The sequence below is a fragment of the Octopus bimaculoides genome, chromosome 10 (assembly GCF_046866305.1).
Source record: "Octopus bimaculoides isolate indiv1 chromosome 10, ASM4686630v1, whole genome shotgun sequence".
NCBI classification, from domain to species: domain Eukaryota; kingdom Metazoa; phylum Mollusca; class Cephalopoda; order Octopoda; family Octopodidae; genus Octopus; species Octopus bimaculoides.
Window position 1 is genome coordinate 93,569,283 of NC_142937.1, and position 26,626 is coordinate 93,595,908.

General features: G+C 36.8%; 3 protein-coding genes across 9 annotated transcripts in view; 1 reads left to right on the forward strand and 2 right to left on the reverse strand.

The window, feature by feature from the left end:
- Positions 1-14,762, reverse strand: part of LOC106876280 (structural maintenance of chromosomes protein 2) — a 27,425-nt gene extending 12,663 nt beyond the window's left edge. Inside the window, exons 1-17 of the mRNA XM_014924773.3 lie at positions 14,511-14,762; positions 13,259-13,408; positions 12,554-12,715; positions 12,026-12,136; positions 11,012-11,149; positions 10,367-10,444; positions 9,838-9,900; positions 8,420-8,569; positions 7,202-7,391; positions 6,563-6,617; positions 6,116-6,236; positions 5,609-5,727; positions 4,526-4,664; positions 3,460-3,606; positions 2,461-2,665; positions 2,047-2,182; positions 979-1,103 (exon numbers count right to left, since the gene is read on the reverse strand). Coding sequence (XP_014780259.1) covers positions 979-1,103; positions 2,047-2,182; positions 2,461-2,665; positions 3,460-3,606; positions 4,526-4,664; positions 5,609-5,727; positions 6,116-6,236; positions 6,563-6,617; positions 7,202-7,391; positions 8,420-8,569; positions 9,838-9,900; positions 10,367-10,444; positions 11,012-11,149; positions 12,026-12,136; positions 12,554-12,715; positions 13,259-13,408; positions 14,511-14,678 — 2,257 coding nt within the window. The 5' untranslated portion in view covers positions 14,679-14,762. The remainder of the gene's footprint in view (positions 1-978; positions 1,104-2,046; positions 2,183-2,460; positions 2,666-3,459; positions 3,607-4,525; positions 4,665-5,608; positions 5,728-6,115; positions 6,237-6,562; positions 6,618-7,201; positions 7,392-8,419; positions 8,570-9,837; positions 9,901-10,366; positions 10,445-11,011; positions 11,150-12,025; positions 12,137-12,553; positions 12,716-13,258; positions 13,409-14,510) is intronic.
- On the forward strand, positions 14,709-25,736 carry LOC106876281 (2-(3-amino-3-carboxypropyl)histidine synthase subunit 2). Of its 3 annotated transcripts, none has more exons than XM_089359017.1 (7): positions 14,709-14,841; positions 16,815-16,986; positions 17,696-17,808; positions 18,470-18,690; positions 19,386-20,042; positions 21,506-21,679; positions 25,412-25,736. In XM_089359017.1, exons 1-7 carry the CDS (start codon positions 14,807-14,809, stop codon positions 25,510-25,512), a joined length of 1,473 nt encoding a protein of 490 aa, XP_089215143.1. In that variant the 5' UTR covers positions 14,709-14,806; the 3' UTR covers positions 25,513-25,736. The 3 variants fall into 3 exon arrangements, with proteins under 3 accessions (XP_089215143.1, XP_014780260.1, XP_089215142.1); XM_014924774.3 differs by lacking the exon at positions 25,412-25,736 and adding an exon at positions 25,165-25,335; XM_089359016.1 differs by lacking the exons at positions 14,709-14,841; positions 25,412-25,736 and adding exons at positions 14,871-15,006; positions 25,165-25,335.
- The window catches only part of LOC106876282 (RAB7A-interacting MON1-CCZ1 complex subunit 1), a 69,608-nt gene continuing 68,089 nt past the window's right edge, over positions 25,108-26,626 (reverse strand). For all 5 annotated transcript variants that reach the window (XM_089359021.1, XM_089359020.1, XM_014924775.3 and 2 more), the window contains exon 7: positions 25,108-26,306. In XM_089359021.1, coding sequence (XP_089215147.1) covers positions 26,068-26,306 — 239 coding nt within the window. In that variant the 3' untranslated portion in view covers positions 25,108-26,067. The remainder of the gene's footprint in view (positions 26,307-26,626) is intronic.

A 26,626-nucleotide genomic window follows, 5' to 3' on the forward strand; every position in this document is an offset into this window, starting at 1 on the left:
CGAGGCGATGACTACGGACCGAGACCTTTGGAAATGGGCTGTGCGTGAGAAGACCCGGCAAGCCAAGTAAGATCGTTGCCAGTGCCCCTGGACTGGTTCTTGTGCGGGTGGCACATGAGATGCACCATTTTGAGCGTGGCCGTTGCCAGTACCGCCTGACTGGCTCCTGTAGGATTTTCGAGCGAGATCGTTGCCAGTGCCCCTGGACTGGCTTGTGCGGGTGGCACATAAAAGACACCATTTCGAGCGTGGCCGTTTTCGTGCGGGTGACACGTAAAAGCACCCACTACACTCTCTGAGTGGTTGGCGTTAGGAAGGGCATCCAGCTGTAGAAACTCTGCCAAATCAGACTGGAGCCTGGTGTTGCCATCCGGTTTCACCAGTCCTCAGTCAAATCGTCCAACCCATGCTAGCATGGAAAGCGGACGTTAAACGATGATGATGATGATGATGATTAAATGCTGGTATGGGTTGGGCATTTGACAGGACCTGACGGAACACTGTGTTGAGTACCTACAGCAGTTTTGGCAGAGTTTCTTCTGAATGTCAACCATTTAACAGTATATACTGTGTGCTCTTTCATGTCACAAGACCCCTTGATTGAGGGGCAGGTAGCATTTCAAAACAGGGTTAAATGAATACATATTTATAAACATGAATGTTTTCTCACTAAAAGTTAAACCTCCACAATTATTCAAGCAAAGTTAATAGAGTGAACATTAATAAGCACTTTATAAAAATTTTGCCCAAAACTAACTTCGCTTGTGCCAGTACCATGTAAAAAGCACTGAGTCCACTCTGTGGAGTGGCTGGAGTTAGTGTTTTACTAAGTCCAATGTTAACATTGATGCTAGTGATAACAGCTTGTTAGCATATGACAGGAAAGAAATCTGTAACGAACCTTCTAACAGACCACACAGTACCTTCAACCAATACACACACACACACTGAGACCAGAGAAAGATGTAGTGTACCCACCAATAGTCTTTTCCAAGACATTGATTTCCTCCAGCTGTTGATGATGTGATGTCTGTTCAAGTCTGGTTTTCAATAATTCAGTTTCATGTTGTTTCAACTCAAATTCATTCTTCAGTTTATTATACCTAAAACATTGTCAACACACATTCCTTAGAAACTTTACATTAAGGCACTCATCGTTGTCTTCATCATTAATTTCATTTAATTAAAGACATTTCAACAGAAAAGAACATCAACCCTTTCCTCCCAAACCATATATTATGATACAGTAACATCCATGATTTAAAGACTGAAGTTCCGAGGTTTATATATATATATATATATATATATATATACATACATATAAGAGGAATGAACCACTAGGTGGATTCCTAATATGCTAAAGGCACACCCCATATGGTCTGACCACTAAGAAAAATTGTTATCAAGAAAATTTGGGAAACGCCAGAACATAAAGCAAGCAAGACAAATGAAAAGATGATGCAAAATATAGTTATTAGTCACATGCCATGATTTCATTGTTACCATTTGCATTACGTAAATGTCTGCAAATTGTCAGTGTGACTGTTACAGAAAATATAATTTGCAGAACTATACACGAGATGTCCTCCCGAGAGAGAACATGCATACAGTTCTATCAATTATATTTGGGGTTATATTTCAAATGTCTTCGTTTTGGTACACTGAAGCCAGAAATGACTCATCAGAAAATAATTTTCTGCATCGAAGCTTGCTGATTAGAGAACATGCTTATTTAAATTTATATATATATATATCTTTTATGCTTTACTTGTTTCAGTCATATTCATTTATCAAATATTAATCAACACAATGTTAATTTACGTAATGCTGTCTGAAGGTCACAAATTTAGATGTGGAGGTGAAGTCAAATAAATCAACCCCAGCAAGATTTGAACTCAGAATATGTTTGGATGTAGCTGATGACAAGACGATTTGTCAGGCCAGCATCACAACTCTACCTTCCATTTAATAATAATAATTGCATTCACCATTTCAAAAGTATTCTCTGCTTTACAATCATTAAAACAACAACAACAAGGCACTCACGTCCCTGACATCTTCTGCAATGCATTCAATTCAGCTTCTATTTTATTGAGAAGGTTCTTCTTCTCAATTAACTCCTTCTCAACTTCGGTTAGTTCTTTTAATTTCAGCAAGATTGAACTATTTTGTGGCCGAGAACCTGGATAAACATAATATAAAGCATTAATTATCATCCTCAACATGGTTACAGACAAGCATATAATGTGTGTGTGTATTATTGATGTGCCACTCGATCAATGTGATCTATCTTCAAACCTAGTTTATTTCCACCACCACCCCCACCCTGAGGTAACTAACAAATCTTAAAAACAAGAGAATATCTGACTGTGCTTTCTAACTGTAAGTTTGGTAAATTGGCAAGCTTTCTAAATAGAGCACAAAACAAAATAAAGAAAAAAAGAAAAATTAATCCCTTACCCCCTGTAAGGGTTCCTGCGGGGTTAAATGACTCCCCATCTAGTGTTACACATCTTTTCATGATGGCCTCATGAAAAGTGACCGTTTTGGCAACTCCCATATTTTTACAGACAAAGCTGGAGCCAAACACATATTCCATGGCAGCAGACAATTCGCTCTCATAACCAATCAAAGAGAGAGCTGTGTGAACATTCTCTTTTCCAACCTAAAACAAAATTAACAAAAGTTTTTAATTAATAAACAAGTCGATAATTACTAGGTTTGGTTGATGAAACATCCAAAACAACATTAAAATAAATAATAATTAAACCTTGTGATTCATCGGTTAATATCAAACAGATATTTCAGAGCACAATTTGGCAAAAATGTTCTTACATCATGACACTATGATGGAACTTTTATAGATTGCAACCTCACATTAGTTAGTACTCATGTTAATAAGATTTTGGTTGAGATTTTAATTAAAATATCAGCAGATTGTATTATAAAGGTTAATTTAATGAGAGAAATTTTAAAAAGTGTAACGGTAAATTAATCCTAATTATTATATTCTGAATCATCAGAATCCATAAAATTAATTATCATCTGGAGAGAGTGCAGGTTTGTGACAGGTAGATTGGCATGTGAGATAAAATTCAGCTTTCCATGCTGGTGAATCATACTTCAATTTCAGAGCCAGGACTGTTCACAGTAAAGAGTTACACCTTCTTGTGTTGCCTACTAACACCTAGAATACCCAGGGTTATAGACAGGACAATACTAATCACAGGCTACAAACCTTCAATCACCCAGTTTGTCTGCCCAGTACAACACTCTCTGAAGCATCCTTACTCTCAAAATAATTAAGATGATATAGAATGAAGAGACATAGTCCAGACTATGTACTCGAGCCTCCATGTCCTATTCATTAATAGTCCACTCCATCATCCAGTGGACATCAGTAGAGACCCCTGTTTCTCTCCTACCATCAACCACAACATCATTACCAGTGATACATACCAAATTTTCAGCTTTCTTAACAGCATCAGGATGAATTTTAGATCTTACTATCTTATCCAGTGGAATTATTGTATAACGCCGCTTCAGTTGACCGTTCTGAACCAATTTTTTGCCCACAATTTCATTGTCCACAACAATATTATACAACTGTAAGATAGAATACAATAATAACAAATTAACAACAACCAAACAAACAAAATAATATTTAACCTTTTCAACAGCAATCCACATAAGACCACCCTTGCTTCTATGATACATGCTTTCTAGTTTTAAGTGATCAAAATTGAAAGACTTCCATCAAAATTTTCCCTCACTTTATATTCCAAGGTCTGTATTAATAATGGCAGATATTTTATTTAGTTTTTCATCATTTTCGAAATTAATTGACACAAAGACTGTATTTTAACGTCCAAATATGGTAGCAAAAGAATTAATACTTTAAGTGTTGTTCTAAATTAAGACAACAATGAAATCAAGTTTCTATTTTAAAGCCACATCACATAAATGTCTTGTTTCTATTCTTGTACAAATAGCAATAGGTCAAATAACCACATCGTGTCTCCATTCATACATGTTTATCAACCCCACAACCTCAAGAGCTAATCCCTATCACATGTAATGATAGAGTAATTTGGGGGCCGGGGGGAGGGGGAGGAGAGAGAAAGGGCAGTAACCGTGATCGTTTTTAGGACCTCCATGACTCCTCGGGAGGAAGAGAGGCAGTTATACTGTCACTGGAGACTGGACCTAAATGCTTACAACAGACTGGACTCCTTTAAAGGTAGCAAAAGGCCAGCACAAGGTGTTAAACTGAGTAACAGATCAAGTCTACCACCAGAGGACAGGAACATTTCCTTGACTATCTTCTATAAGTTCCCTTGCTGAAAGTTCAATTCCCACCCTTTTCCAGTTCTTTTCCTGTCTTGCAACTTACATGGCAACAATTACTGATTGAAAGGATTCAATATTGGTGAAAGAGAATAATTGTATATAAACATAACTTGATTATAACTTCAAATTCCTCCTCTCTCACACACAACATACATATATATTACAAAGAACTCACCTTACTTCCTGCAACTACTTCCAGAGCTGTACCAGTCTCTGGAGATTTCACCCTGACAAGTTTACAGAGAAGATCATGGACAGTATTTCGATTAAAATTTCTCTCAGGGTCTTTATAATCAAAGTTCAGCTGAGGAAATCTGCAAGAGAGATTACACATTATACACACACCCTCATGCACATGTATGTGTGTGTGTGTGTGTGATGTAACTAGGGGCAAAGAAATAAAAATAGATGCGCTGTGTACAAATGGAGAACCCCAAGCAAAACATTATGCACAAGTGTATATAACCTGGCACATGTTTAAGATTCATTTAAAACTGTCAATAAGTACACCAAACTCTCCCTGCAATGTGTGGGATGTTGTATAGTTAGGTGTAGACACTAGAAACTTGTTACTATGTATAGTGTTATACACACTAATACAGAGATCTTAGAAACTGCCATGGCTACATACAGGGTGTTATACACAGCTGGCTATAGTTTGTAGGGTTTTTTTTTACCTTGTACCAATGCGTTCAATTTTTGTTTCATGAACAAATATAGAGATATAAAATAAACAGTTCAAACAAAGTAACAAATAATTTTCAAATCAAATACAGCTGAACTAGATCATCATCATTTAACGTCCGTTTTCCATGGTGGCAAGGGTTAGATGGCTCCACAGGAACTGGTATGGCCAAGGGCTATGCCAGGTTCCAGAGTCTGTTTTGGCTTCGGTACTTTTTAAGAGCAAAAGCAAGAAAGTGAAACATAAATATAACAAAGAAAACAAGCATAGAAACAGTTCTGTATCCAAAGATGGCACATAAAAAGCACCATTCGAGCATGGTCAATGCCAGTGCCACCTAACTGCCTCCTGTGCCGGTGACACATAAAAAGTACCCACTACACTCTCGGAGTGGTTGGCGTTAGGAAGGACATCCAGCTGTAGAAACATTGCCAGATCAGATTGGAGCCTGGTGCAGCCTTCTGGCTTGCCAGTCCTCAGTCAAACAGTCCAACCCATGCCAGCATGGAAAGCAGACGTTAAATGATGATGATGATGATATGAGCATGGTAACATTAGAAATGGTGGACATACTTGGCTTCAAGTGTTTCTGTCTTTTCCTGAAGTTCCTGGACTTCTTGAAACAAGCGCTTTCTCTCAGCAGAGATAGTCTTCACTTTTTCTTCATCATAGTTCAGCTTCTTTAATTCCATCTAAAAATAATAATAATGACAATAAAAATAATAATTCTTTCAAAATTTTGGCAAGAGGTCAACAATTTTGAGGAGACTGAGTAAGTCAATTACACCGACGTTAGTACTTGACTAATGTCTTATCAATCCTGGAATGATGAAAGATAAAGTTAGCCTTGGCGGGATTTGAATTCAGAATGTAAAGAGCCAGACAATACCACAAGGTATTTCTCCAACTCTCTAAAAGGAGCAAAAGCCAAACATTTTAAGGGCAGAAAGACAATCAAATTGATCCTGGCAGAATAAGAAACTTCCAGTGGGATTTGAAATCAAAATTTAAGAAGGTACGAATAATTATTTGCAGGACAATGAGGATGAAGAGAGAGGAAGATATTTGAGTGTGACCCACCTGAAGCTTATCAAGACTGTCCTGCATTTTATTGTATTCAATTTGGTCTTTCTTGTAACTCTGCTCTGTCTTTTTCAGTTCTGGTAATTTCTTTTTCAACATGTCCTGGCTGTGTTTCAATCTGAGTAAGATGACAGAAGAGACTGGAGATAAGACAAACGACTAAAGAATGAAAACTAAAGATGATGGATGACTGAAAGACGGATGATTAAATAAAAAAAATAACAAACGAAAAATTTTACATACCTATATATAATTAAAAAAAAACAAACAAAATAAACAAACGAACATATACTAAATGCACAGGTGAACAGAAAACACAGGTCATCAACTCCCCATCAGTTAATAATTAGAGGGTCAAATACAATTTCAGCCATTATTGATAAGATTGCTTCCACATAAAGTTACTAATTTAGAAGAGAAAGGAGAAGAACAACTTTTACTGACCTCATTTCAGCCTGTTTTATTTCTGTTTCACTATTACTGATTTCATTCTTTGCAGCTGGAAATAATAATAATAACAACAATAACTGAGTAGTGACATCCAAGTACTGGCCTGGATGACAAAAGGAAGAATGGTACTATGCCAGGAGGACCCAAAGGGAATGTGGTTGGAAATTTCCGACCAATATCTTGTTTGCCATTGACGTAGAAACTAATGATGGGCATCATATCAAACAGCATCTATAAGTACCGAGATGAGAACGACCTACTACCAGTGGAACGAAAAAGGTGTAGACGTAAGCACAGAGGAACGGAGGATCAATTACTCATCGATAGCACTATCCTGGCTCAGAGCAAAGTACTCCAAATATCACATTGATAAAAGCACTGACTCGCCACAGGGGAGGATGTGCTCTGAGAAGGGAGAAAGCAAAAGCCATATTGCTAGCGAGTGCTGTAAGCTTGCACAACGCGAATACAAAAGGAGACATGACAATGTGGCCAGATATGTCCACTGGCTGTTGTGAGAGGGGGGTGTTAGTTGATGCCACCAACCCCAATGCTTGACAGGTGCTTTATTTTATTGACCGTAAAAGGACGAAAGGCCAAGTGAAATTAATGGAGATTATAATGAATGCTTACTTAAGAGCTGCTCATTGAGGGTGGCCGCTTCTCCATCAGCGTTGCTAGAGAGACCAGCAGTGACAGCATGGAAGTGTTTCTGGGCGGCAGCAAAGTCCTCAGCATCCTCAACACTCTGCTTTTGAAGTTTCTCAGTGGCAGACAGAATCTTCTCCAGGTCTTTCTCTTGAGTAGCAATTGTCTTGGTGTTCTATGAGGATAGGATAGACAAAGGAAAAATAGCAGACAGACAATCACTTTGTATAGTTTTCTCCAGAATTGCATCTAAATTTGGTCCCTTCCTCACAGAAATACAAGCTCTGGCACAATTCAATATTTACAGTGGAATCTGAACACACAGCCTGTACATGTCAGCAATTTAATAACCCTTCCAAAGTGGGCCTTACTTTGATCATTTCCTCAGCACCCCCACCCAATAGAGCTGAGGTGACAACAGCCACACAAAAGTAGATTAACAGTCCCCTCTGTCGCAATCATTCAGGTCTGGTTTCTGGTTCAAGGAGCTAAAAATCTAAAGCTTTGTGGCCACTGCCTTACTCTCACTGCATAAATGGTTCAAGGAACATAAACTGCACCAACCTTGGAGGGATGCAAAATGAAATTAACCATAGTAGGACTTGAACTCATTACTACAAGGAATGAAACTAAATATTTTAAGGCATTCAATCTGTTACAATACTACTTCTGGCTACTTCCGTCCTTAAAATCACAAATACTGGCCATCATTTTGTTATTATTTCTGTATATTAAAGAAATTATCTGCTGCAGAAATAAAAACAAAAAAACAAAGGACTTTTAAATCTTAGTTTTGAGCTTTGGTTAGATTTTGTTAAAGAACTGAGAGATAAATCTCCCACTGGATAGGATTATTGCGGCAGAACCCATTCTTATAGACAGCTAGTTGAATTAAGGTCAAGCAGATTACAGTGTCCAGTTCCAGAAACACAACAGACTTGTAGGAGAGGTGAACTCTCAACCTGAATGCTTAATCCACACAATGTGGTTGAAAGAGAAACAAGATTTCGAAAATGAAACGACCAGCGATCTGAAAGAAAAGGCAAGGGTTTAAACTATGGATTAAAAAGGTGCTTGTGCTGGTCTACATAAGAGGCACTCATGCTTCTTCCACATTAAAATCACCCATGCTAGTGCTACATAAAAGGCACCCATGCCAGCATGGGAAATGGATGTTAAATGATGAAGAAGAAGACGACTTACATCTTCCTTTTGTTTGAGCAAAGATTTCTTCTTTTTCTCTTCAGCTTTCATACTTTCTTTCTTACTATCAAGAGCACTGAGTATTTTGGCATGAACCACATTGGCATCAGACAAGTTTTTCTGTACTTTCGATAAGGCTTCTCCACTTTCCTATAAATCAATTAAAAATATTATAAATCATCATTAAAAAAAAAAACCCAACAAATGCCCAAACAATAGCAGAGATGGGATCTTCTAGCAGTTGGTCCAATCAAATTAAACTTGGTTGAAATGTTACTCTTCATAATTAAGAAACTGGTTGCCAAATCAGAGTTCTGTTCTTCGCTTCATTATTTTTATATAAAAATATCAACACCTCTTTTACATTAATATAAATCCTAACAGTGAGGCTGCAAAAGTTGGTAGAATCCTTAGCAGACCAGAGAAAATGCTTAGCAGCATTTCTACTGACTTTACATTCTGAGTTCAAATGCTGCCAGGGTCAACTCTGCCTGTCAGACTTTTCACAGTCAATAGAATAAGTACCAAGGACAGCGAGCTGGCAGAAACGTTAGCACGCCAGGCAAAATGCTTAGCAGTATTTCGTCTGTCTTTACGTTCTGAGTTCAACTTTGCCTTTCATCCTTTCGAGGGTTGATAAATTAAGTACCAGTTGCGTACTGGAGTTGATCTAATTGACTGGCCCCCTCTCCCAAAATTTCAGGCCTTGTACCTACATACTAGAAAAGAATAAAATAAGTACCAGTTGAACACTGGAGATTGATGTAATTGATTTACCCTGCCCCACGAAATTGCTGGCATTGTGTCAAAATATATTAATTCTAACACTGGTGCAGTGGCACAAATCAATGCATCTGTTAGCAGTGGCACACTGTCAAAATAGTAATTCTAACACTGATGCCACATCACAAATCTATTCATATTTGCATTATGTCATAAGTCAATTAATTCCAAGACAATATAACAAATTGATTAACACTGCTACATTTAATCCAACAAAAACAATACACTAACCTAACTGTATTTTTATATGCACAATATTATAACACTGCCCATGCTCCAGGTAGAAACTGACCCAGTAAATTATGTTAAGGAACCATGTTCAAAGCCATAAAGTCTCAATCCTAATCAATAACTTTAAAGCTTACAATCAAGTCAGGCTACCTTTGTGAGTTTTAAGTTCCAGTGTGGACACACAACATGATGTTTACACTACTGATGCTCTTGTGAAATACAGAAATGTTACAACATCCAATTTGTGTACCATAAAACTTTGCTGTCAACAGCTTAGAAAGATCTATGAGGCTGACTGGTCTATGACAAACTGCATCAGGAAGCTTTCAATGCTGCTTCAATTACCTGTCAAAGATGAGGTGACATTATCCTCACACATTCACACAAAGCAATTCTCTTTTTACCTTTTCTTTTTTAGATTCTAATTCTTGGATCTGCCTGTTCGCAACTTGTATTGATTCTTTAACCTAAGAAAAAAAATGATATGAAAAATATCGTTAAACAACAATGATGATGAGAGGAAAAGGACATCAAAACCAAGGGAGAACAAGTACCTTAAGTCATTGATAATAATTTAATTAGGGTAAGGTTAATTAAATTGTTTTTGAGGTCCTTTTCCTTTAATGTATACCTGCGAACACGGAAGTCAAATATGGATCCCCAGCTCCAGCCTCAGCTGTGAACTTGGAACCTAACGGATGACCAATTATAGCACTAATCCACCATACCTCTCCATTTAGATCATCAGTGATCCTATATATATATATATATATATATATATATATATACATACATACACACACATATATATATATGCCAACAGTGGTGATAATAACAGCAACAGAAAAAAGACTCCAGCACTATTGCTGCTGTTACTGCCACCACTGCTACTGGATTGGACAAAACAATAAAGTAAAAATACATGGTTCTTACCTCTTTGGACTTTTCTGCTAACTTTCCAATGGTTTCAGCTATTTCCACCACTTCATCAGCAGACTTCTTCTTTCGATCCTGAAGGACAAGAGGCAACATAAATAAACGATGTGTACATGCTTTTATATCTGCATATGGCCAACGCAAATTACATTGCGGGCCTCTTTAATCAGAGAAAGTGTTTTGAGGGCCGCTTGTTTACTTTATGCACTAATAGTCAAATGATCAAATTACAGAATCAAGAATTTTTCATACTTTTCGTCTGTTTAAAATTATAAAATTGTAGGCCATTGCTTTATTGCCACTTTTAAATTTTAAATTTATTTTGAAACAAATGTTTTACACAAACAATTTTATTTTGAAATTAAACTGAATACTTCACGAAAGTATCAAGCAGGCTGCAAGACAAGAGTCTGCAGGCCTCAGGTTGGCCAGCCCTAGTATAGACACTCGTGTTTATACATAAATATATTATGATACACATAAGGTCTATAATGATATATAATAAGCTTAAGAAGATGGAGACAAGAGAAAATTTATATTTTAGTAAGTGAGGTCATGGGTGTGTAGTTAAGGAAGTTCACTTCACAAGCATGTGGTCTCAGGTTCAGTCCTGTCAAAGAGAAGGAAAAGAGAGAACCATACCTCAGCACACATAAACTGATAAGCAATGTAGAGTTTAGATAAATGTTCCAGTTCTCTGGTGATCTTCTGAAACTCCAAGTATGAAGACCGTTCTTCCCTCAGTTTTGTTAGGGTTGGGTTAATGTCTTCTCGTAGAATCTAGCAACAAAAAAAAAAAACATCAAATATAAACATTAACAACTCTTTCAGAACACCACCTTATTTTATAATTGGTTCACTATATTTTTATTATAATTTTTTGTTTTTAGAAGGCACAAAGCTAATATGGTCAGCTGAATGATCCCCAATGTATTACTGGTATTGGTTTTATAATGTCTAAGGAAATAAGTAGGCTGTGATGAGATTTGAATCTATAAAACTAAGTACCTCTGTCTCAACCAACTCAGTTTCTGAAATGATGGTTGGGAGATTGAAATGTTGAACTATTGATAACATAGTGGGGAGGAGTTCAAACTGTACTAGAAAAATAAAAACTACAATATTAAAGAAACACTACAAACCAAACACAAGAGATTATGGTTTCAACTAGACTCAAACCTCAGATGGATAAAACACTTTGAAGTCATAAACAAAGAGGAAGTAGTGCATGGTCGAATGCTTCACTAAACACTTGGCTTTTCGGTTCAATCCTTCCACATTTCGAGGTCCAATTATGTTGTGGTCAACTTTACATATCTGCAATGTTGTTATTTAGCTCCAGATCAAGGATGATTAAACAGGCATGACCATCCTAATTTTTATTCAGCCATAGCATATTATCAAAGACAACATAATCCAATGTCCAATGCTGGTTTCCTATTTTTAAGACTTTAATTTGAGGGAGATATGGCTGTTATTTTCAGCAGGTCGAGTACTCATGTAGAAGTTCCTTTGTTAGTTTGCACTTACAAACACAACAAATATCTCTAACAATAATATTCCTAGGTTGGTTGATCACATCTTTCCCTCACTAAAATCGGTTCTGTTCCCAATCCAAAGAGACTCAATAATTGAAAACACAAACAAGATATTTACATTTTCAATCTCAGCCAGTTTGGCATCTTTCTTCTCAATTGTCCGCTGGGCCGATTCCTTCTTGGTTTCATACAAACGTGTCCCCGCAGCTTCTTCAATCATTGACAAAATCTAAAAACAGTGACAGAATAACATAAGATTGTCAAAAACAAACACAGATATCTAACATTTCACACATAACAATGAACTCTGGTATTACAGCTTCAGAAGTGGACGAAAGGACAGAACTTGATGAACACCTAGTTCTACAATGAATTCTTCACTGAATTCACTGTTGGTATTGATCTTTATATGGTTTGAACTGCTCTCCTAGACCATTCAGTGAATGCATCATCTTCCAGGCTAAAGTACTCGAGACTCTATAAAAGGTTGTTTTATTCTGAGATAAGAGTCGTTTGTTCTTAGCTGCAAGCAGCTTCCGTTGCAGTTGTCTCATCTGAAAAATGATATCCTGAGTTCTATGTCCAGGTATGAAACCAAAATACATCTGATCTAGCAATGACAACAGTGAAAGGAAATTGTATTTACCTCTGGTGGTTTCATATTCAGAACTTTGGTAATACGACCCTGCATGATAAGAAAATGAGGATTGTTGACGTTGAGTTGGACAGACTGGAATAAATCTTGGACACGTTTATGTTGAGCTGACATTCCATTGATCATGTATTTATTACGGCCACCAATAACAACCTGCATAATAAAAAGAAACACACTGATATACGGCAGAGCAGCAGTACAATACAAGGGGAACTGAATAATTCAAAAGTGAAGTATTTATAAGGTACAAGGAATATTAATTAGGGCTTGAGTGTACATATTGGGCTGTGTTTGTCTGTATTCAGGTGTGTGTGTGTGTGTTAGCCTTTTTTCTTTTCTTTTTGCTTATATATGTTGTGTTTGATTTTTTCAAAAAGGGATCAACATTAGGAAAGACATCCAGCTGCAGAAACCATGCTAAAGCAGATGTTGGAGCTAGGCTCAATCCTCTGACCTGTTGGATTTTGTTAAACTGTTCAACTCATGGCAACATGGAAGTTGTGAAAGACTGTATGACGCATGTGTATGAACAGCCATGCTACATGGCAGTGAAACATGGGCCATGACTGGAGCCTGGTACAGCTCTCTGGTTTACCAGTTCCAGTCAAACTGTCCAACTCATGCTAGCATAGAAAATGGATGCTAAAGGATGATGATGATGATGATATATATATATATATATTAACCAATACTAACCTGTCTAGTAACAGTAATTTCATCATATTGTTCATAGCCTAAAGGACCATGCTTCTTGTCTAAATTGTCAAACACAATACTGACAGTAGCTTTTGTAACTCCAGCTTGGCCACTCTTGTATACAAGGTCCTGAAGGTTGGTAGCACGAACCTAAAGAGAACAGTAATTACATATATCAATAATAATCATTGAACTGAGTGGATTAAATATATCATAGAATATCAGGTAAGGTAAATAAACAGAAAAAGTACACAAATATATTTTACATACCTGTCGTATACGTCGGTTTTGTTTAAACAAACATTTTTTAACTAATACAAGATTTCACATAAGATCAATGAAGAACACAAACACGTACTGAAACAGTGACTAAACTTATGTTATTATAAACAAAACCGACGTATACGACAGGTATGTAAAATATATTTGTGTACTTTTTCTGTTTATTCTTAATCTTCGTGTTTTTGCAAGATTGAACAAGAAAGTTTCGGAAAGCTAACATTTAAAAATTCTTCGGGAAGCGACACTGTGATAGTTTCTATATTTAACCGTGCGTGTATATTCCTATTTTTGCTCCTGTTCTCTTCTACTTCTCTACTAGAAACGTTTACTTTGGAATTTACTTCTATTGAGAAAAATAAAATCGTGTGCATGTTATTTTGAACGAAAGTTTTATGACTGGTTCTCTTCACTGTCTAGAAATCTACGGATGCACATACGCACGTAATAGAGAAAAATGAAACAAATATGGACGACTTGCTCCGAAACACCACCGAGTGGGGAACGCTTCTCAAAAATAACCTGCAGTTGTTTCCTTCAAAATTCCTACATGCTCGAAATGTACATACATCAAGGTATATTTGTAGAAAATTTCACGAAAAAATATTGATTTTCCTGGAAGTTAAGAAGAATTTAAGTGGGCTCTGTTGGAATTTCCGAAAATTGTCCTCCACCCCCATTCCAAAACACTTTCACCGGAAATTTTTGAATATTCGGATTCTACATAGTAAATATTATATGCATAGAAAATTTCATTAAAAAATATTCATTTTTCTGAAAGTTATGACCTCCCAAAGTCTGGGGGATAAAACCCTGTAGTTATGCCCCGCCCGTTAGATAGAAACAAAACACGACTGATACAGGAATAGATCTTATATGACATAAACGATAACCTATATACCTGTGATAAATTATAGATACATACATATATATAGATGTAGTGAAATAAAGGAGTATATATGTAAATATATACCTGTGACAAGTTGGATATCCCCAGAAGGAAACATATCGAATCTAAAATATTCGATTTCCCACTTCCATTTAAACCAGTAATGGCATTGAATAGATGATCGAATCCATTAATCTCTGTTCGTTGAGCATATGACTTGAAACCGTCAATAACAATTGATTTAATATACATAATGTTGTTCTCGTTGTAACTCCAGAATATGGTCTTCTTCTTGAATTTCTTCGTTTTATCGTAAATGGCGCCTTAATTGTCAACAGTTGATCACGCATGCGCATTGAGTGCTTCCGCTCTCCAGGCACATGCTTCTCAACATGGCAGACGCAACTGTTGACAGGTTGTTTCACTATTTTGTTATTCTTTATTTCTACATATTCCATCATCTAACTGACTTGTGGTCAGTCGTGTTCCAACCGTAATGATTCCGTATTATATATATTTATTCGTTAACATTATTCGCTGTGTACGTTTTTCTTTCATTTATGACAGGAAGGTATTTTGAGTAAGTTTTTGGCTGCTATTTCTACCAGCGCAAGTGCCCACGTAGGGTCTCCTTCGTATTTCTTTTGCTTAATTGTTTTGTGTATGACTGTGTTAACAATAGAATTGTCTTTACATGGCTGTGTGATTTAGTTCGATTCCACTTTGCGGTTGCTTTGGCCAAACAAACTTTTGTAAACAGAGACAATGGAAGCCCGTCGTCGTATTTCGCTTGTTCATTTCATCCCTCACCCGGTTTAATAATCACCAAGTGAACGACGTCTGTCTTAAGCGGTGCCCGCTCTGTAGCAAGCATTCAAGCTAGACTTTTTGCTTAATGATAACTTTTTCCCATCAATCTCAGAAACTTCCCTAAAAGGGCCATTGTTTCAGCCCACCATCGTCTGATAAAAATATTTAAAGAAGTACACACTAGTTGCTGGTTTCGAAAGCACCTGAGAAGGAGGGGCAGCCCTTTTCGGTCTGTTGTAGGCGAAAGTAAACAATACGTACATCCGGTGTTTAGGGTTAGGGTTTTTGTTACGCTGAGAACGGGTGGTGTATGTATTCGTTACCTCCGCCTTGTTGTATAAGCCTATTTAGGCTTGAGGGTCCATAGTAGGGACAGCTAAATAAAGAGCTGTGCCGAGCGGTACACACGAGTTACGCCATTTCTTTTGTTGTTTCAAGAAGAATTTGAATTAACTCAGACCGTAGAGTGTCGAACTAAATAATTAGTCCTTGTAAGTTTGTTTCTTTTTTTTTTTTAACTGCTGTAATTTAAAACTAACGAGCAATTACATTGTATAACTAAATAGTTAATGTAAAATAATTTCTTTTTCTAAGACTAAATTAGATTTGTCTACTTTCAGTTTTGCTATTAGACTAGACTCTCACCGAATACATTTCTTATTACAAAAACGTTCCAGTCGTGACCATGTGTCTTATTTTTTCTTTATTCGAATATAATGAATCTAGGACTGCATTATTCAATGTACCATTAAAAAAAAACAGTAACGTGTAATTTAAGGGAGACCTTGCTGTTATTTCTAGCAGGTCAAACAATCACATAAAGGCTTTCTTGTTAGCGTGTCGTATGAAGAATTACTTCCAATTTCACTCTTTAAATGCACAGCAAGTAATCTCCAATGAACTATACTAAATTATTCCATTATTGCAGAGCGGTATTTCGGTGGAACTACTCCAAAACTCTACCATTATTTCTATTGTTTAAAAAACCCACTTTAATTCCATTTGCAAAACCGAAACACAAAGCAAATATATATATATGTGTGTGTGTGTACTCTGCAATAAGTTTTTGTACAATGGACTGTATTTTTATTTACATACACAAAAGGTGACGGGTTGTTTTATATAAAGGTTGGGGCAAAATGAGTAATTTCTGATTTTTTTTGTTATTTGCTTCCTACTAGTTTTAAATGATTACATTGCAAGTATTGCATCATCTTCAGGAATAAAACTTAGTTAGCATAGTTGTTAATGAAGTTGAGACAGTTTGGAACATCGGTGATAGTTACTTTTTTTTTCTTCAAGAAATTTTTCAACTTTGACCCAATTGTAATTGAGGTTGCCCTTAAAATATCTGGATAATTTTTGGTAGCTAAATTTGTCTTTACATGCTTCAAATTTTGGTGAGGTCATCTTTACCTTTCATTCTTCCAAGGGTAAGTTTTTTGTTCTCCAATTCAAACTTACGTCTTTGTAGACTGACCAAGGTATTGAAGAATAAAAGCATTAAAAGACAATTTTTTTAATTCTACGTTTGATTTTTTGTATTTTATTAATTCTTTATGCTTTTCCTTTTTACAGTGAAAATGCTCCCCTCCTCCCTGTGGCATTCAGTAGTATCAATGACGTACGATTCCAAAAAGATGTCTCTGAGGAATCCTCTTTGCATTCTCCAACATCCAGCACTAACCTTATTGAGAAGTATGAACTCGTCAGATGTCTGCAATGGATAACAAACAATGGCTTTCAAAGAGTAAGGCAAACTAATACAGTTATATATTTAAGAGATGAGGAATTATGTACATTTGACAGATATTTGTTCTCATCTTGTTTGTTGTTAATACAGAGTTTCAACTGATATACCGTCCAGCCTGATGAAGGCTGGAGGGTATATCAGCTGAAACGTTGTGTTAACAACAAACAAGATGAGGACAAATATCCGTCAAATGTAAATAAAAAGGCAAACTGTTTTGGATAATTAAAAATGACAGGTTTAATAATTTGGAGCTGAAATGCTCTCCTGATTGAGTAGACCTATAAAGAAAGGTGTTCCTGCCGTAACAATTGTATTTCTTTCAAGTAGACCTGGTTTCTCACTGAGAACCTCTCCACTACATTATACATGTCCTTCACTAAGATGATTGATTCTATGGAGATTTTGTTGTTATTTTGTGCAAGTCAAGTGACAACATAGAATCTGCTCCATCAGCTGTGGTGGCTTTAGTAGTTGTTATAAGTAGACACAGTCTCACCGGGATCGTTTAAGCAAGGGAGATAATTCCAATACAATCAGCTGATTGAAATTTATTATCATTATAAGACAGCATAGATTGGAGAGGAATGATGGTGGGTGGGGATTGGGTGGGACATCAGTGCTGATAGTTGTAGGGGTGTTGATAATACTGGCAGTGAAGTGTGCAAGTAATAGTATTAACCAGTTTCTCATTTGTCTCAACCACCAGGTGTCACTTCAGTTTCCTGATGAATGTCTGGTCGACTCTGCTGCTATAACAGCATGGCTTGATGGGAATGTTTCTGGCAAGGTATTTGTTCTTGGAGACACGTCTTATGGCAGGTGAGTTCTCTTTTATGTTGACTTCCTTCCACCAAAGGGTTTTGTTTCTTATTATAATTGCCACAATTACCTTATGTTTACAAACAGGCTTGAGTTACAACCTGTTCCCTGCTTACATATGTTTGCATACATACTGACAGACATATATATATATGGAAGATCTTGATATTTTTCTCTTATTCATGTAGCAAACTATTACCTTCAACTAATCTTACCAATATTTATATACCAAGATTCATTTCCAAACATATTTCAAACAAATGCAAAGAGAGCAAGCAGGAATGAGGATAACTAAAGATGCTCTGACATCACAAACTCTTGCTGTCTTCATATTCTTCCTCTCCCCCTTCCTCTTCATGCTTGACTTTCTACTTTCTCTCCTCCATGTTTACTTCAACTCTCACTCTTTATTAATTTATCACTTTTCAAAATCCTCTCTCTTCCTCTTCCTCTGTCTATCTTTCTCCATTCACCGTTATCAACACCAATGTCTCTGCCACCACTACCAACTATTTCACTTACTTCCCTTAGTCTGGCACAAAAGGCAAGTAGACAGGTAAGAACGCAGTGTTACATTAATGTATGTATTTTAGTTAATTACTATCTATCTTAATTACAGCCCATCTAAATTAATTTCTGTCTATTTTATTCCTACGAACAGCTGCTGTGTCGATGAAGTATCTGCCCAACATTACACTGCTGATAGTATCATACATTTTGGCTACACTTGTCTCAGTCCAACAAAACGATTACCTGTTCTGTATATATTTGGAAGATATTCTATTGATGTCGAAGATTGTTGTGCAAAGTTTCAAGAAATCATACCAGATCCCATGTCAAAGGTCATCATCTATTACGATGTTAGATACTCACATGCTGTTGGTAATTATTGTTCTTATATTTGGTGATGTCTATATTATATTTATGTATTATGTTGGTGATATTATTATTATTATTATTACAGGCTCATGGGTGCTGGTGCCACGTAAAATGCGCCCATGCTAGTATTGCATGAAAGCACCTAGTACATTTTGTGAAGTGGTTGGCATTAGGAAGGTCATCCAGCCATAGAAACCATGCTGAAACAAACATGGAGCCTGGACAGCTCCTGTCAAACCATCCAACCCATGCTAGCATGGAAAAAGGATTATTTACATTTGACGGATATTTGTCCTCATCTTGGTTGTTGTTAACACAATGTTTCGGCTGATATACCTTCCAGCCTTCATCAGGTGCCTTGGGTTCTCATTCCTAAGGTATTTTTCAATGTTAGACGATTGTGCTGATATGGTCATGGCATAAACTTGATGGTGGCATATTGTATGGTAACCTGTGAATGTTGTGTAATGTGGAAAGCAGGCTGTGAGTGTGATAGGATGAACGTATTTCATCCAGTTTGCTACCCAACCTGGTCTGTTGTTATTTTAATGTTGTTCGTAACCAAAGTTGATATTGGTAATTAGTTGAAATGTTGTAGGTTCGATTTCTTGATATTTATTCTAAAACGTTGCAATATGGCAGAACATTCTGCTTTCGAGACAATATTGAGGCTGAGACTTGTTTTGTGTTTTTTACAGATGATTTCAAAGCTGGTATAACCGTCTATGAGAATGTCTTGATAACTAAACTGAATGTCCCAACAGATAAATTAGCTGAAGAGAATGACCAGGGAAATCAAGAGGGATTCTCAAACCACTCTATATGTGGCCGGATATTTACTGTTCCTGATAATGCAACCATTTCTGACTATTCTATATTCTTCATTGGTGAAGAAGGATTATTACTGACCAACTTAATGTTTTCATTTCCTAAATGCCCACTATTTTTCTACAACACAGTGTCAAAAGAAGTTCGTCAGGAAACATTAATTAACAAAAAACTAATGAGAAGATATTACATGATTGAAAGAATCAAAGATGCCAATATTATTGGTATTGTAGTTGGTACTCTTGGTGTGTCTGATTATCTCCAGTGTGTCCACAGAATGGAATCCATTATTAAGAAAGCAGACAAAAAAAGTTACACATTTGTGGTAGGGAAACTCAATGTTGCCAAGTTGTCCAATTTCTTAGAAATCGACATTTTTGTTTTAGTCGCATGTGCTGAGAACAGTCTCATAGACTCTAAGGAATTCTTTAAGCCTATTGTGACACCATTTGAAGTTGAAATTGCACTGAATTCTTCCCGAGAATGGACTGGTGATTACTATACTGACTTCCGACCACTTCTTCCTGGTAAGATATATTATATATCTCTAATGTAAGGTGTGTATAACTTCTGTAGAATTATATACACCTTATATGTGTCTTCATGTAGTTGTGTATTTAGGAGCAACAGAGCTTGAAAGAGGCCCTCGAAGTCCAGGGTATAAAAAGAGGAACTGAACCGAACAAGTTGATGAAACATCTTTTATTATAAACTGCTAATGCTGTTTATAAATGTCAACTGAAATTTCTTGTGGTGCCTATTTACAGTTGAGTGGACTGAGTCACTTGAGAATTAAATGACCGAATTGTGGACATTGTTTGGTACTGGTCTTGATACTTGGACTGTAAACTTGGTAGAAGCATGGCAGTGTGGTTGAGAATCCTGCAACCATGTGGCCTCAGGTTGTCTCACTGCTTGTGCCTTCTTCTAAAGTTCCAGGCCAACCAAAACTTTGTGAGTGAATTTGATCGGCAAAATCTGAAAGAAGCCTCTGTGTGTGTGTGCTTATCTTGACATCTTGTGATGACATTGTTTTCATAAATTGATGTCTGTTCATGGGGAAATTTTACCTGATTTGGGAACATGGTGACAGGAAGGACATCTGGCCCTAGAAAACTGGCCTCAACAAATTCCACCTGGCCCTTGAAAGCATGAAATGAGGATGATGACAAACCTTTAGGTTAATGGGCCCACAAAATATCAACTTAAACAGAGCAGTTGCTCTCTTCTAGGGATTGAACCCAGAAAGTCAGAATATTTATTAAAATGAAATAACACATCGTGAGAGTATGTGAATTAACTTTCTTGTATTACAATTATTATTTAACAATTGCAGCATGGAAGGTGTTTATAAACCATTTAAAAACACACAAAAACCGTTAGATTCACTTCAACATTTAAATTTAATTTGCCAAAATATTTTCACTGCTTTGAGGCCGTGACCTGTTCACTGACAAAATTTCAGCATGGAATGCCCTTCCTAATGCCAACCACTTTACAGTGGGCAATGAATACCTTTTTCATGCCACTAGTACTGTTGAGGTCACCATATAAAAAAAACCTTGGGGGAGATTGTGTGTGTGTGCATATACACATGCATGTCTCTGTACATTACTGTCTCCTTGCTTTGACATTGCATAATTGTTGCCAGCGTATCACTGGTATGCTAGTGGTGTCCTTCATTTTCAGTTTTCCACGGAGAGATTTTACCTTGCTTGCAAATAGACGAAGGTTCATGACAAGAAGGACATACAGTCGTAGAAAACTCACCCTTCTAGGTTCTGTTAAGCAGATGAGATATCAACATTTATTTGTCTGGTTAAATCTTTACCATACATCTACAGAAAACTAAATGAAATGAGCCCTTTGCATTCGTACCCTTTGGGATAAAGAATTGTTCTGTGACTGAAGGGGCCTGTTATAAATTTTACATATTTTAATTGTTAAAGGTTTTGTTTCCCTGCAGTATCATTGTTTATTCTCTCTCCAGGTGCCATTGCCCATGTTCCTCTTTCTGATGGCCCATTTGATAATACAGATGTGTCATTGATCACAGGAAAACTACGGACATTAGGTCAAAGTGATAATCAACCAGAACCATCAGACACCATCATTGCCAGACCAGAAGCACTTTCTGTTACCACAGTGAAAGCCAAAGATGCAGGTTTGTTTTTAATTATTTTTTTTTTTTCAGATGTTTACTTCTGGTGTAGTTAAGTGCATCTCTTTAGATAAGTAGAGGTTTTAAGAGCATGTGTGTAGTTCTGGTTTAAGGCCTAGAATTTAGCTCTGGTTTACGGTCCAGGGTCTAGTGTTAGAATTGTTTGTATTGACATTGTTGAGTTCTGAACATGTAGGTATTGTCGAATCATTCAGCTACTTTATGCTGATAATTGTGCTCTTATAATAGAATTGGAGAAGAAATTCCAGGCATGGAAGCAAAACCTGGAATCAAAGAATCTTGAAGTTAACCTAGCAGCTGTAAAAACCATGCTAAAGCAGATCCCCTCACTCTTCACAACTCCCCTGTTGGTAGGCCCCCTCTCTCTCTATATATATTTCCATCCAAATCTCTCCATCCTAGTCCTACTGAAATAGCCAAGTATCTTCTCTGAAGAAAGACAGCTGTCTCTGTCTCTCTGTCATACTCTCAGCTCTTGCCTGGCACACAGTCACTTTTCTCAGTTCCACTCCCCCTCTCAGCAGAGGGGTCTTGATTTGAAACCTACTTTGCAACCCCACTGGTGCTGGTGTTATGTAAAAGGCACCCAATACTCTCTGTAAGGTGGTTGGCATTAAGACGGGCATCCAGCCATAGAAATCTTGCCAAAATAGACAACTGGAACCCAGTGCAGCTCTCCGGCTCTGCTGGTTCCTGTCAAACCAGCCAACCTATGTCAGCATAGAAAACGGATGTTAAATGACAATATATATATATATATGCACACACACACACAACTGGCTGCTTTCAGTTCCATGTACTGAACCTCCTAAGGTTTTAGTTGTTAAGGGGCTGTAGAAGAAGACACTTGCCCAAGGTGCTGCACAGTGAGATTGAGCCAGAGACCACATGGTTGGGAAGCAAGCATCTCAACTACACAGCTGCACCTGTGCCTATACATCTCTTTGATATTTATGCTGACAGACATCTCTCACCTCTGCCAACTAAGATCATCATTTCTCTCTCTCTCTCTCTCTCTCACGTGCAATAGACATGTAGCCCAAGTTCAATCAGTGCAGCCAACTCCGCCTCCAGTATGGCTGCAACCCACAGCTACTTACTACCAGTCAAAAAAAAACATATACAGAACAAATAATAATTCTTCTGTCAACTTAAGGTAGATAAAAATCAGAAATACCCCTTCCCCAATAAAAGTCTTTCTCTCTACCCCCCCCCCCCCCTATTATCCATCCCCTTCTTGTACTTGACAACCTCTGATTCACTTTATATTCTTGTCATTGTTATGTTGACATCACATGTCACTTAAATGTGTGAAATGTCACTCTCTTTTATTTTAATCTTTCAGTTTCCTGTGAGGAGGAAAAGTAGTAGTAGTAGGCGAGGAGGAGGAGGAGGGTTGTCTGAATTTCAAGCAAATGCTATCAGTTAAATAATTTTTTCAGTAGAATTTTTCAAATGTGGTTGGATGAATTAAAGAATTCATATAATATTTATGAAGAATAATTTTAGTGATGATAATAACTGCATTCATAGTCAGACAGATCTCGACTATTTGTTAATAAAATATTTGCATATCCATAGAAATAATAGATAGGATCTTCTTTTCTTTATTTTAATATATGAGATTTTAAGGCAGCGAGCTCGCAGAAACATTGGTACGCCAGGCGAAATGCTTAGTGGTATTTCGTCTGTCTTTACATTCTGAGTTCCAATTCCACCAAGGTCAACTTTGCCTTTCGTCCTTTCGGGGTCGATAAATTAAGTACCAGTTGCATACTGGGGTCGATCTAATCCACTGGCCCCCTCCCCCAAAATTCCGAGCTTTGTGCCTAGAATAGAAAAGAATATATCTGAGGTGTTATTTTTAATATTTGTATGTTTATTTCTTCTTTAACTTGTATCCGTTGGTTTGTTTAACTTATTTAGTTATGATGCATAAGGAGTAAAACCTGGACTCTGCAGAAGGAGCTTTTTGATTGCCATGAGGGTTCATACATCAGGCTTTCCATATCAAAGCTCAAAACATCTTATGGCTTGAGCACAAGACATTCATGGATACATTCCATCAGCTCTGCTGTTGTTGCTTGATGCAAGATAAGCTCTGCTTGCCACTTCTATCGTGCTGAGCAAACAACAAGCCATACCAAATGTTATATTCTAGAGACTTCCACACCCTAACAGAGGATGGAGACCATTTAATAACAGTGATGCTATTGGCAAAGACACATAACATGAAATTGAAGATCTACCAAAGCTAATGGGGGACAGATTTCTGATGTAGTGTAGTCAAACATTTGGTTGTAGAAAGCTAAAAATGTTTCCATTAATCGTATAATCGCTAAAGTTCCTCCTTAAAACAGACCATATTTGGTCTGTTTTATAAATTTTCACATCGCAGTTGATAATGGCCAGTAAAAAGTTTTGACAAGATTTAGTAAAAATAATTTTTTCTGGTAAAATTTTATATATACTGTGGTTTGTTAGTGCTTAAAGCTTCAGCTAAAACCAAAACATGCATGATGTGCAGCTGGAACTAATTTCTCATTTCTTCAAATTCTAACTTTATATAAAAGTTCATATTTACATATCTTAAAAGAAATTTTCCATATTGTTTTACATTTCGATTGATATTTTTCTAATTACACCTACGTCATAACAGAGTTAGTTGCTCTTCCTAATCATGGTCTAAGGAAATGTTGTTCAGAGTAACGTCCCTTGTCTACGGATGTTCCTGTTAATATCTTGAAGTTTTTGATAATTAATGTAATAGGTTTAATGATTATTTTCCTCTATCTAGCTGAGATATTCTTACTTTCTTGTTCACGTTTTTCGAGATTTTATATCCATTCTTCAGTGAAACAAGTAGGCGTTGATATAGTTGTTTGTATATTGTCAGAAGAATTAAATTTTTGTGTTCTTAGCTTACTGATAACCATTCAACAGTGAAGTGAGCCAATAAGGGAACCTCTCCAGGCATCACTTTCTGGCTAGAAACAGCAGCCAAATCTCATTCTATTGTCTTAAGGAAAATGAAGACATTTGATAATGTAGTCTAGAATGCAATATGTCAGAATAAAAATGGGCTGGAACCTCTCCTATCTTTGGTCCATTGAATTATGGCTAATCTGGGATCAAACAACAAAAAGCACCAGTGAGATAAAAGTGGAACATGTTGCTCATCTGACAAACAGAGTTAACACAGAATGTCTGCTGTAGGTTTTGAACTCAGAACCATAACCACACAGCCAGTGAATTGAAATTAATACTGAAAATATTTTGTATATTTTAAAATAAATCCTTAAAATACAGAAACAATATTCTTTGATACTAGATTTTCTGTTAGAGGCCACAGCTGTCTGTGATAACTTAATCACATAAAGTTGTTATATCATACAATGAAAGACCACAAATTTATAGTGTGATGTAATAGTTTTATTTTCTCAAAAATGTATTTTGTAATTTTGCAGGAGAATTCCTGGCACAGAGATCTTGGCAGGGTTTGCAGCCACAACTCGGTGAGACCCCAGTTACCAAGGCAGTCGAGGGCAGCAGTGGTATCGCTTGGAAATATTCCCATGAATGTTCATAACAATTTAATAGATATATATTTAATAAACAAAATATTTGATAAAATTAAATTCTTTTCTCTGACAGAAAAAAAAAAATCTAACAACGAACAGACATTTTAATGTCTAATAACCATTTGTTTTACAGACACAGGTTCCAGTGTTGCAGGGAAGAACAAGCAGGAATTTGAATCATCTACACTATATTACTGGAGATTTGAACTAACAAGTTACATTAAATACTATTAACATGATAGAACCATTACTTTACTGTTTCAGCAAACACATTCAAAGCTGACCGAGACTGTATTTTCAACTTCAGAGTTCAAATTCTGTCAGAGCCAACCTTTTGTCTTGCTTAGGTCAACAAAATAACAGTAGAGCCAAAGGAGCTTCTATAAAGTTCTTGACTTGCTAAAAATAGCAGCCAAATCTCCCTTAAACTATATCCTACCACCTCGAAAAAATAAAAACATTGGACAATGTAATCTTGGCTCTACAAAAATACTAGATGGTCATGGCTAGAATGTATTTGATCATGGGTCTGTTTGATTGTCTAAATAACAACAAATAACTAAGTACCAGTAATGTAGCAAGATTGATTCAATTTGTTGAATCCCTTCTTAACAAGGCTTTCTCATTTCTCAAACACTCCTTTTTTTCTTTTTTACATGATTTACAAATATTTCACTGAAATGTTGTTACTTTGTCATAGAAGAACAGATGGCAGAATAAAAAACATTTGCTTCAACTCCATCTTCATGTTTCAGGGGCCGAAAATAACCATCAAAGTTATGCATCCGTTTAACGAGTAAATTGAGGACCTTTAAGGAGTTCTTTGGCCCTTTCTGATGACCAACCTTGGTTCTTTAAGGGTCCATCTGTGATTTGGATGAATGTTTCTAAAGCTGTTCTTCCTTCGGATATGACATCAATTGATCTGTCGACGCCTTGGCTTGTTTCTGTGCCACATGACTGTAGATACCAGTTACACAGGTCACCTTTGTACATCAAACTCAGAAGATGGGTGTCCGAATAAATACCTGCAGAGAAGGATGAAAATCAACAGTTTCAGATTGGTAGAAAATGAGAAGTTGTGGTGACATTTCTTAAATGTTTTAACCAGTGACGTGGGTCCTGAATGCAGAGGACAGGTAAAGGCTGGAGAGAAACGAAGCTGATATGCTCCAATGGATGTGCGACAAAGCATTGGTGTATTGAGGGAGAAGTTGAACACGAGGAATTAGATGCAGTGTGCGACATGCCATGCTTGAGGAGACCTATTGAGTCAAGTATATCAAATCAAATGGAAATCGCAGTTGTGACCCACATGCCGGTAGCACGAATAAAGCACCATCCGAAC

Excerpts from the sequence above, each read along its gene's own strand:
- LOC106876281 (XM_014924774.3), top strand. The coding sequence starts at position 14,807 with ATGCTTCTCAACATGGCAGACGCAACTGTTGACAG. Across the intron at positions 17,809-18,469 it reads GGAGACACGTCTTATGGCAG|CTGCTGTGTCGATGAAGTAT; the intron begins GTGAGTTCTCTT and ends TCCTACGAACAG. Across the intron at positions 18,691-19,385 it reads TAGATACTCACATGCTGTTG|ATGATTTCAAAGCTGGTATA; the intron begins GTAATTATTGTT and ends TGTTTTTTACAG.